The sequence below is a fragment of the Pristiophorus japonicus genome, chromosome 21, assembly GCF_044704955.1.
Source record: "Pristiophorus japonicus isolate sPriJap1 chromosome 21, sPriJap1.hap1, whole genome shotgun sequence".
Lineage (NCBI taxonomy): Eukaryota > Metazoa > Chordata > Chondrichthyes > Pristiophoridae > Pristiophorus > Pristiophorus japonicus.
The window spans coordinates 32701842-32714208 of NC_091997.1; the positions used below are offsets into that span (position 1 = coordinate 32701842).

The following is a 12367-nucleotide window of genomic DNA, read 5'->3' on the forward strand; positions in this document are numbered from 1 at the left end:
TGCTGATGATGATGATGATGATGATTCGGAAAAAGAATCTCATTAAAAAATCATCTTCTCTTGTTGGGATACAAGCCACAGGTACTGGCTACTCTCGATATACCACACTGATCGTCTGCTTCATGCGAGTGGTAGCAGACTATTAGATGGCAGGGAACATAACGACCAATGATGTCAGCTGTGGCTCAATGGGCAGCACTCTCAACTCTGTCAGAACTTTGTGCGTTCAAGTCGCACTCCAGAGACTTAAGCACATAAATCTAGGCCGAAGCTCCCAGTGCAGTGCTGAGGGAGTGCCGCACCGTCGGAGGGGCAGCACTGAGGGAGCGCCGCACCGTCGGAGGGCAGTCTTTTCGGAGGAGACCTCGGAGATGGATGTGCAATATCCAATGGAAGAAGAGCAGGGGGGTTCTCCTCAGTGTTCTGGGCCAATATTTATCCCTCAACCAACATCACTAAAAAAAAAAAATTATCTGGTAGTTATCATATTGCTGTTTGTGGGAGCTTGCTGTGCACAGATTATCTGCCATGTTTCCTACATTACAACAGTGACTACACTCCAAAAGTACTTCACTGACTGTGAAGCGCTGATACGTCCTGAGGTTGTGAATGGCGCTATATAAATGCAAGTATTTCTTTTTTCTCCCTCCAATGTTGGCATATTAGCTCTTAACAGGGGTCAACGTGAACTGTGGGATAGTTCCCTTCCTTGCCGCATGACAAGGCAGTCAATTATAGTGCTCCGAACACCACTCCAGCTGAGATCAGCCAACCGAACAGACTGGGGATGAAGCCCTCTTGAGAAAGGCAGACTTGCATTTATATAGCGCCTTTCACGACCACCGGACTTCTCAAAGCGCTTTACAGCCACTGAAGTACTTTTGAAGTGTGGTCACTATTGTAAGTATGACCTGTTACCACACTTGGAGCCACAGAGCATCCAGCTCATTTATACAGTCACACATATTTGGACAACCCAGACCCGGGCCACGTTAGTCGAGAGATGGTTCTTGTGATGCAGCCAGCACTTGACTTCCAAATTCTCATCCTTGATTTCGAATCCCTCCATGGTCTCGCCCCTCCCTATCTCTCTAATCTCCTCCGGCCCCACAACTCTCCGAGATCTCTGCGCTCTTCTAATTCTGGCCTCTTGTGCAACCCTGATTTTAATCATTCCACCATTGGTGGCCGTGTCTTCAGTTGCTTGGGCCCCAAGCTCTGGAATTCCCTCCCTAAACCTCTCCGCCTCACTCTCTCTCTCGGGAAAAGGGCGGGGGAGTGGGACTAGCTGAGGTGCACTTGGAGAGCCGGCACGGGCTCGACAGGTCGAATGGCCTCCTTCTGTGCTGTAACCGTTCTTGGATTCCTCCTTTAAGTTGCTCCTTCATCATCGTCATAGGCCGTCCCTCGAATCGAGGATGACTTGCTCCCACGCCAAAACATTACTGGTGTTTCAATGAAGGACCTAATATTCTAGATCCCAAACTAAATCTGTGGAAGATGCCTGTGTGTGGATTTTTTTTTTAAAAACAAGCTTGACAGAGCTAGGTCTTGGTCCAGTGGCAAGGATTACCCAAGACAACTGGAGACCTGCTCTGCTGCACGGACCTAGTGTGCACACATATCGCAGTGTGGGCTGGCCCGTGCTGCCCCTGGGCCCTCGCCTCTTTTGGGCCCTGAACTCACGCCTCTCCTTGGCCCCTACTCCTTAAAATCTACCTCGTTGACCAAGCATTTGGTCACTTGTCCTAATTTCTCCGTATGTGGATCGGTGTCAAATTGTGTCTAATAATGTTCCTGTGAAACACCTTGGGAACATGTTATAGGTTGAACGTCCCGAATCCAGCAATCTCGGGACCGAGGCCGAGCCAGTTTTCGTGTCTTTCCGGACTTCGGAACTGATGTCCGATGTCCGCAAACGCCCGAGCCCAGGTACAGAGCTGCAGTGTGCTGTGCAGAATTTGATTCTGGCCAGGGACTTGTGCGCGGGAGCTTGGTTGATTCTGGCCGAAGGGGCTTGTGTGCTGCGGACCCAGGAGCAGAGATGTGGTTACTGTGACGACCTGGCCTGGAAAGGTAGGATTGGCGTTTTTATTCTTGCAATTTTATTAACTGTACAGTAGTTGGATTTCATTTCACTGGGCCCGGCTGGTGGCGGAAACGGTTTGACAGTGTGTCCGGAACATTCCGGAACTCCTGATTTTGGAGGTTCAACCTGTACTAGATTAAAGGCGCTATATAAATACAACTGCAGGCTAGAAGGGCTGAATGGCCTGCTCCTGCACCTATTTTCTATGTTTATTTTCTATGTTGTTGTTGACGCAGATAAAACACAAAATGCAAAAACAGCAGCACCCACCTTGATCTCGCCTTGTAAAGTAGTCACTTCCAAATTGCGTACGTCCACGATACGGGTCTTGTCCCCGAGCTCACGCTCGATTTCCGTAAACCTAACCTAAAAAGGTGCAAAATTGCATTCCAATTATTTGCAGCAATTTACTCCCCTCCTGGAATTCTTCACCAAAGCTCACACTGTCACAAAGGAAAGTCTAAAAATCTGTAATGGCTCAATGTTTATGAAGAGGAATTCCTTACTCCGGTCATCCTATGCTGAAGAACGCTTTGATCAATGATCATACACTCAGCTCTGGTACTCCCTTCCTAAACCTCGCCGCCTCTCTTCTCTCCTGAAGACCCAGCGTTGGGTCACCTGCGCTAACATCTCCTTATGTGGCCCAGTATCAAACCTTTGTCCGATTACGCACCTTTAACATTTTACTGCATTAAAGGCGCTATATAAATGCAAGTTGTTGTGGTGATGGTGCTCCACAATCCAGAGGAATATTGGAAATCCACAAACAAACACAAAACAAAAACAATGACATACAATGGCCGTCTGGATTAAACTCTGCCTCAATCGTTCTTTGACAGCTCTCGAAGACAGTTGCACATTTCCAACTAATGAGATTTTATAACCTGGTCCAATATTCCTTCAAACAACCAGACTGCCCTCACTATGTCATTAAGTTCTTTGAAAAAATATTCTCTTGGCACTGAACCAGGAGTTGTTTAGTTGACTGGGCTCAGAGTAAACACTTCCCTACCTCTTGGGCATATTAAGCCATTCACAGTGTGCAAATAATAGTGTGACTCCCATTAATATATGACCAATAATCTGTATGTAATATGAACATTTATTCTTGGGATGTGGGCATCGCTGGCAAGGCCGGCATTTATTGCCCATCCCTAATTGCCCTCGAGAAGGTGGTGGTGAGCCGCCTTCTTGAACCGCTGCAGTCCGTGTGGTGAAGGTGCTCCCACAGTGCTGTTAGGGAGGGAGTTCCAGGATTTTGACATAGCGACGATGAAGGAACGGCCAATATATTTCCAATGGTGTGTGACTTGGAGCTGGTAGTGTTCCCATGCTCCCGCTGCCCTTGTCCTCCTAGATGGTACACTGGTAAGTCTAACAGGCACTTCCTACCCCAGAGATGCCCCTGCCCACAGTGCTGGGTTTTGCACGAGGGGAGTGCGGAAGTGAGTAATGGGCGTGGATCACAGCGTGCTCAATTCCGCGGTGCTCCCCATTTTCCAATCCATCCCGCACTCCCATTGGGTAACACGGCAGGTGCTCGCACTTCAACCATTTACCCCACTGCACCATCCTCAATCACAGGGGGCTTGAGAAGAGTAAATAAGGATAAACTGTTTCCATTGGAAGGAGGTTTGGTAGCAGAGGACACAGATTTAAGATATTTGGCAAAAGAACCAGAAGGGAGAGGAGAACATTTTTTACGCCGTGAGTTGTTACAATCCTCAATGCACTGCCTGAAAGGGCTGTAGAATCAGACTGGTTAGAGCACAGGAGGCCATTCGGCCCGTCGAGTCTGTGCTGGCTCCCTGCAAGAGCACCTCAGCCAGTCCCACTGCCCCGCCCTTTCCCCGTAGCCCTGCAATTTTTTTTCCTCCAGGTACTTATCCAACTCCCTTTTGAAAGCCACGATTGAATTTGCCCCCACCACCCTCTCAGGCAGCGCATTCCAGATCCTAACCACTCGCTGCGTAATAAAGTTTTTCCTCGTGTCGCCTTTGGTTCTTCCACCAATCACCTTAAATCTGTGTCCTCTGGTTCCCGACCCTTCCGCCAATGGGAACAGTTTCTCTCTATCTGTCCAAAAGGGAATTTGATTGGCGTGAAATGGATAATATTGCAGGGCAATGGGGAAAAGGGCAGGAGGGAGTGGACAGCTCTGGTATAGGTTTGATGGGCCGAATGGCCTCCTTCTGCGCTGGAAGATTCTATTTGCTCCTGCAAATAGCATGGGAGAAAGAGGCACATAATGCAGCAACATGTAAACCAAGGTGTAATCCGCTTCATTTTTATAAACCCACCAGCATGCAGGTCACTCACCACTGCCTTCTCTGCTCTGTCCCCAATGTCTGTTGAGAGTTCAGCTAAGTCAGTCCCAGGTTGCTGCACAGACACCCCCCCTGAACTTGCTGCTTTTTGTAGAGCAAAAAACACACAAAAGGTAAGGAAACAGCAAGGCGAGGAAACAGTTTGCAAAGCAGGAACTTACGACTCTAGTGACAGGCTCGGCAACGTTTGTCTCAACCAACTGCGACACAAAAATTGGCCAAATTCGAATCTGTCTGTTGCGAAGACTGGAAATACACAGTCAGTCAGTCAGCATCTCAGCCCCAGAGAGCTTTGGAGGCTGGGTCATTAAATATATTTGAGGTGGAGATAGACAGATTTTTGAACGATAAGTGAGTCCAGGGTTATGGGGAGCGGGCGGGGAAGTGGAGTTGAGGCCAAGATCAGATCAGCCATGATCTTATTGAATGGCGGAGCAGGCTCGAGGGACCATATGGCCGACTCCTGCTCCTAACTCTTCGGTTCTTATGAAAGGAAGCTTGCAATACTCAGCGGTGATGGGTTAATGTTTAGAGTGGGACCTTCCATTAGAACTGGTCAGTTCTTACCGACCGACTGTGCATCCCAGCATTTTCTGTTTTTCTTTCAGAATTCCAGCATTCATTTTGTAAAAAAAAAATGGAATGTTTGTGAAGTTCAGGAATTGCACGAGTTGAGACTATAGACTGAAGAGGATGTGCCAACTCATTTTCAGATGCAAAAATCATTGGGGTCACGGCGTGAATGATAGAATGTGAATGAGGCGGGGAAGAGGAGGAAGGGCAAAGGAGGACCAGGAGGAGGAGGGCAAATTGCTGCAGTCCGATTTCAGAGTCACTGCAACTTGTACACCCAGCCTGTAGGAATTGGCTTCTCCGTAATTGGCAATAAATGCCAGCCCTGCCAGGAACACCCACATCCCGTGGATGAATAAAAAGAAGTAATGCATGTCTCATGAATTAACTAAACATTCTCGGATAAATCTCTCCACAATAAAAGAGGCATTGAAAAACTGAAGTCTTGGGAAACAAAGATTGTTGCTGTTCTTTTATTCAACTTCGTAGCATTTTTGCTTTAGCTGAAGTAAACATTTGGGAAACCAAAATCCCAATAATGAAGTTATTATTTCCTACAGTGTCCCTGTGGCCACCGCACACTGTACTAGTTCACCGCTATTTGCTTCAGGCGAAGAATCGAACAGGTATTGTACAGCGCGACCAAGACCTCAACTGATGAGCACGCTTCAGCCGTGACTCAGTGACAGCATCCTTACCTCGGAGTCCGAAGGTTACGGGTTTCTTACAGAGCACACAATCCAGGCTGATCCTCAGCACTGTGCCGAGGGAGCGCCGCACTGTCGGAGGGGCAGTGCCGAGGGAGCGCCGCACTGTCGGAGGGGCAGTGCCGAGGGAGCGCCGCACTGTCGGAGGGGCAGTGCCGAGGGAGCGCCGCACTGTCGGAGGGGCAGTGCCGAGGGAGCGCCGCACTGTCGGAGGGGCAGTGCCGAGGGAGCGCCGCACTGTCGGAGGGGCAGTCTTTCAGAAGAGACGTTAAACCGAGGCCCCTTCTGCCCTCTCAGGTGGACATAAAAGATCCCACGGCACTTTTCTAAGAAGAGCTGGGGAGTTATCCCCGATGTCCTGCGTCAATATTTATCCCTCAACCAACATCACTAAAACAGATGATCATTGCTGTCTGTGGGAGCTTGCTGCACATAAATTTGCTGCGCATAAATTTGCTGCCGCGTTTCCTATATTACAACAGTGGCTACACTTCAAAAAGTACTTCATTGACTGCAAAGCACTTTGAGATGTCCCGAGGTCGTGAAAGGTGCTATATAAATGCAACTCCTTTCATTTTAAGAACCATAAAGTACTGAAAGAAAAACACTCCAGGAAGCAGCACCGGGCAGGGGGGGGGGGGGTAAGAGAAAATATTCAAATTTGAAAAAAAAGTTGCAATTTACTTTTGTCGTCATTGAGGTCCCAGCCCCAACAGGCGCTCCATCTTGTTTTGCAATGCTACAGTACCAGGCTTTTGCCATAAGAGGTACTCAGTGAGCTAAATAAATACTGTAGTAACAAAAGAAATAGCTGTTACTACATTTCAACCTACGCTACAGTCTATCCACACTTTGTCAGAACTTTAAAAACAGATCCAATGTTCGTTAGAATCCTGGGAACGCTGCAGAATCCAAACTTGGCCAATTTATGTCCGCGATTTTTTATTAAAAATGTATCGATTTTTGAAGCTATCCTCCATACTTATATGACTATGTATGGGATAATTAAACACTAATTGTCCTTCTTAAAATTCCTGTTTTTTTCTCTCTAATCATTCCATTCCTCTACCTGTCTCTGCATTTTCTGTGATCTCAACAATCTCCTTGATTGGAGAGTGGCATTTATTCTTGTCATCCTGTTGCATAGAAAACAGATATTTGTTTTTAATTCCAGAACGATAAGGAGGCGCTCCTACTAAATGGCAAATTCAAATGCAAATCACCACAGTCGGGAGGGCAGGCGTTGCTTGTGAATCATTCCATCGGGTGGCAGGAGCCAAGACCAAAGAAGGTCTTGTCACAGTCCCAGTCAGCCGGTAAGGTAGTCGCAGAACTTCAAACTCAAATATAGAGTTGGGAGCAAGTGACAGTACCATCAAGCTTGTGGACCAGCTCAACATTTTGGTCATTTTATTTCTCCCCACCTACGCACCCTCTCCCCTCAAGGGGAGTGAAGGAAGGGAAGGGGAACTGATACAGGAGTGGAACAATGTGAGTGTTGCACTTGGAACAATACCGATGGACTCTACAAAGATCGGGAAGACAGTTGAGCTCCCGCCCCGTGTCACCAATGTGTGTCTGGTTGGTGCCATCAAGAATCTTTAAATCAATTTTAAAACATTTTTAAAAAAGGGGTCAACCAAATTTCAGATTTTCCCATTATCGGTTTTAAAAAAACAGCTTCTGATGGCGAGTCGCAAAGCACAAATTCATAAAGTCCACCCCACAGTCCTTGTTCAAAAAGAAGCTGTGGGTTGGATGGTTACATCAGTGCGGAAAAATGGAACATTCTGCCACTTCCTGAGCTTGATCCACAATTGGTTCAGTGATCAGGTGCAGGGCAAGAGTCTTCCACACTGACCTTCTCTGCCAACTCGAACAGCAAGTGTCTTTGTTCAGAGTTACCCTCTGGACACAGGTCTTCTAGGAAGAGGTCCAAACACATCTGGGACCATTAATGTGCTCGATGGCATAGTTACTGGACGAGTAATCCAGGAGATTGGACCACTGATCTGGAGACACAGGTTCAAATCCCAACTCGGCAGCTGGGGAATTTAAATTCAGTTAATTAAATAAATCTGGAATAAAAAGTTAGTGTCAGTAATGGTGACCATGAAACTACCGGGTTGTCATTAAAAACCCATCTGGTTCACTAATGTCCTTCAGGGAAGGAAATCTGCTGCCCTTACCCGGTCTGACCGATATGTGACTCCAGACCCACAGCAATGTGTTTGACTTTTAACTGCCCTCGGAGATGGCCCAGCGAGACACTTGAGGGCAATTAGGGACGGGCAATAAACGTTGGCCTTGCCAGCGATGCCCACATCTTGTGAATAATTCAAACACAAAAAACGTTTATATCCAACTGTGCCACACCTGACCTCAAATGACTCGGTACTGATGTTGGGAGCCCGAAGTGGGAAGTGTCCCATCCCCCAGTGGTAAATAACACTCGAGACTTTCGCCAGGAGAGTCCAAGACCGTGGAGACAGCAATATAATCGAACAGCCCCCAGCACTGGCAGTCATACTGAACACCTGATCTCGGGTAGAACCACAGCTTTGCTGCTGGGATTTGCAGGGGTGGCAGGGGAGAAGACAGGATGCATGTAAAAGGTTTGTTTCAAATAAACCAATATGGTGGCTTCATTCTATAAACTCTCACGCAGTTTATTCTCAGACAGAGGTTCTACCAACCTACCAACAACGCTTTCAACTTGTCAATCTGTTTGTGCAGTCTCTGACACTCCTTGTACTTTTGTACATAGCAAGACTTTCCTGTTAGAAGCTTAGCCTTTAAACTTGCAATCTCCTTCTGGAGTGGATGGTCTGCTGTGCTGCCCCCCTCTGTAAAGCCCTATAAGCACAACAGACATATATGGGTATATTTCTACAATTTTAACTCAGGCTTCTGCGCTCGTTCCTATTAATCAGACCGAAAGACTTATTTTGATATTGTGATCCAATATTGGGGAAGTGTTTCTCCCCCCCCCAGCATTGGATATTATTCTGTAGAAAGGTCAAAACATTCACTCGCTAGAACAGGAAACTTTTGCAGGGTTATGGGAAAAGAGCAAGGGAGTGGGACTTTTTTTTCTATTCATTCATGGAATGCGAATGTCGCTGGCAAGGCCGGCATTTACTGACCATCCCTAATTGCCCCTTGAGAAGGTGGTGGTGAGCCGCCTTCTTGAACCGCTGCAGTCCGTGTGGTGAAGGTGCTCCCACAGTGCTGATAGGGAGGGAGTTCCAGGATTTTGACCCAGCGACGATGAAGGAACGGCCGATATATTTCCAAGTCAGGATGGTGTGTGACTTGGAGGGGAATGTGGAGGTGGTGGTGTTCCCATGCGTCTGCTGCCCTTGTTCTTCTAGGTGGTAGAGGTTGCGGGTTTGGGAAGTGCATCTCAAAGAAACATCTAATTGGATAGCTCTTTCAAGGAGCTGGCACAGGCGCGTTGGGCCGAATGATTCTCTGAACAGCACAATGAAACCAAGCAGAACCATGACAATGAGACACGGTTACATGTACAAAGGGAAGATTCTATGCAAATTGAACCCTGTGTATTATAAAGACCCACCCACCTTGACCAGAGGCAGAATGCAAGACATCAGGAGGACGCAAAATGCAAATATTTTTAAAAAGGAGCATTTCAATGAAGAATTCAACATAACACTAATTCAGAGAAGGTGCAGAAATAACACAGGCAGTGCATAATTCCATCCTTATTTGCGACTATATTATGTGAAGTCAGTCTTAACAATAGGCTACGCAGTGACACTGAATCACATGCACTGTACTACAAGGCCAATAAAAAGTTCCAAATAATTCATCATTGGAAATTTATCTTAACGAGGTTTCATTCCCAACAGCACTGGAGGCCATCGACTGAGCACAAAGCAGATTCTGATCTGTATGTAAATGATATTCAGTGACACCCGACAAGCAAAGTCAAAATGATTGCACATCGAGACAAGGATCTCTGCTGGAGACTCAATTCTACTGCGTACCCGGTGACTCACACAGAGAAAAGAAATGAATGACTCCATCATGCGGTTTCTCGGCACATAGGTCACTCAGCAGACAGACCTCGTATAAATTCAGCCACCCTTGGTGTTATTTCGGTCATACAATCTATATGCACTTTAGAACTATATACTACATGTGTAACCTGAACTGATGATGCACGAGAAGTGTTTATTATTAATACAAGGCCAGCCAATTCTAGTTCAGCGACACTGTCGTTGACAGTAGTGTCTCTGTGACTCGGTCAGTACATGCACAGTGACAAGGGTCGAGCAGGCCGATTAACTTGCCAAACTGGATTCGCTGATTAGAGGGAGAAGTTTATAACTCTGATGGGGAGATGCGACTATGGGACTTGTACTGCACACAGGCGATCTCTCTCTTCTAATTAATCTGAGCTCGTTGCTGCACTGAGCTTTCCTCGCTCGTTCCCCCCAGGACCCGTGGATCCTTACACCCTCTTCCCTGTCCCCTCCTCGCCCCTTCCCCCCCACCTCCACCCTGCATTCTCGTGATATTGAAACGTAGACTCTCAAACTCCTACAATTTCATCATCATCATAGGCAGTCCCTCGAACGAGGATGACTTGTTTCCACATGAGTTCACAGATGTTTCAATGAAGGTCCCGATATTCCAGTCCTGAACTCCAATTGAGGGGGTGGAAGATGCCTGTGCGTGGATTTTTTTAACGTGTGGTGACCATTGCACACCAGCCACCACACGGGCTTGACAGAGCTCAGTCTTGGTCCAGTGGCAAGGATTAACCAGGATGACTGGAGACCAGCTCTGCTGCACGGACCTAGTGCACACACATATCGCAGTGAGCTGGCCCGTGCTGAATCTACGGGGCAGGTAACCACTATCTGGTCTCCTCTCCAGCTCATTTGAACTTTAGTGCTGTCTTGCACTGTGACCCTTGACCTAAGTTTCACAATTTGAAAAAATCCTCGCATGCACAATGGGCCGAATGGCCTCCTTCTGTGCTGTAAAATTCTCTCTACGACACACACACACACCTCTATATCCTTTTTATAATATGGCGACCAGAATTGTACATAGTTCTCAAAGTGTGGTCTAATCACAGTTTGATGCAAATTTAGCATAACTTCACTACTTTTCAATTCTATCCTCTAGAATTAAACCCTAGTGCTTGGTTTGCTTTTTTTTAAAAAAAATGGCCTTATTAAACTGCATCGCTACTTTGTGATTTGTGTATTTGTATTGCGAGGTCACTTTGTGATTTGTGTATTTGTATTGCGAGGTCACTTTGTGATTTGTGTATTTGTATTGCGAGGTCACTTTGTGATTTGTGTATTTGTATTGCGAGGTCACTTTGTGATTTGTGTATTTGTATTGCGAGGTCACTTTGTGATTTGTGTATTTGTATTGCGAGGTCACTTTGTGATTTGTGTATTTGTATTGCGAGGTCACTTTGTGATTGTGTATTTGTATTGCGAGGTCACTTTGTGATTTGTGTATTTGTATTGCGAGGTCACTTTGTGATTTGTGTATTTGTATTGCGAGGTCACTTTGTGATTTGTGTATTTGTATTGCGAGGTCACTTTGTGATTTGTGTATTTGTATTGCGAGGTCACTTTGTGATTTGTGTATTTGTATTGCGAGGTCACTTTGTGATTTGTGTATTTGTATTGCGAGGTCACTTTGTGATTTGTGTATTTGTATTGCGAGGTCACTTTGCATTTAAGGGGAAGCTGGACAAACACATGAGGGAGATGGGAATCGAAGGATATGGTGATTGGGGTGAGATGAAGAGGGGTGGGAGGGGGCTGGTGTGGAGTATAAACCCCGGCACGGACCCGTGGGGCCAAATGGCCAGTTTCTGGGCTGTAGTTACTTTCTAAAACTCACTCCACCCCTGACATGCAGGGCTCCAGATAGGAAACACCAGGACACGGAAAAGTTTTCTTTCTTCTAATTACTGAGTATAGAAATTGTGAGCTATCCCATCAAGTGACATCATTGGACAGAGGCAGCACTGATGCACACAGCCGCTCATTACAACCCATGAACACAGAGAACACTTGTCTTTGCCCAGTGAGACAACAGAAAGTTGCCTAGCAAGTTAGAAAACTCGTTTCACAACTTTGGAAGGTAATGCAGAATATTTTGGAATATTAACACTTTGGCCAGGATGGGTGGCTGGAAGGTAAGGGGCTGAAATTATTGGGGGCGGAGAATTTGAATAAAGTGAATATTCTCCACCCGAATCCATAGAGAGTGGAGAAGAGGGAAATCACCCTCTTTTGCTGCTCTAATTCGAAGCGTCGGTGTTTGGGGGGGGGGGGGGGGAGTGCTTTTAGAGCAGGGTGGAAGGCGGGCGGGGTCACGAGCGCCGTGCTGAGGTCAGCGCGATGCGAACATGCCACATCACAACGTCCCTCCACTTCATTTAAAGGGGCAGGTCGCTGCGAGCTCTGCAGCCACTTGAGTGGCGCCCATTGGGCCAGCAGGGAGGGATTTGGCCGGGCCAGCACCTAACACTTCAGAGTCGGTCGACAATTGAAATAAAATGGCGACCGCGTCAGTGCGCCCTCCCCTTTAGGCGTGGACGTGCCGCCCAGCCATTGGCAACTTACCGCCGGAAAAAGCGGTCTGTGGCACTGAGCGGCGGCGCCAGCTCC

At 47.0% G+C, this 12367-nt stretch overlaps 1 protein-coding gene across 5 annotated transcripts in view; it reads right to left on the reverse strand.

The window, feature by feature from the left end:
• Positions 1-12367, reverse strand: part of LOC139233902 (tax1-binding protein 1 homolog) — a 63017-nt gene that overhangs the window by 12131 nt on the left and 38519 nt on the right. For 4 of the 5 annotated variants that reach the window (XM_070864560.1, XM_070864557.1, XM_070864558.1 and 1 more), the window contains exon 12: positions 2360-2455. In XM_070864560.1, coding sequence (XP_070720661.1) covers positions 2360-2455 — 96 coding nt within the window. Of the gene's footprint in view, positions 1-2359; positions 2456-4432; positions 4504-8399; positions 8556-12367 lie in introns of those variants that run through there. The other variant, XM_070864562.1, reaches the window with a different exon arrangement.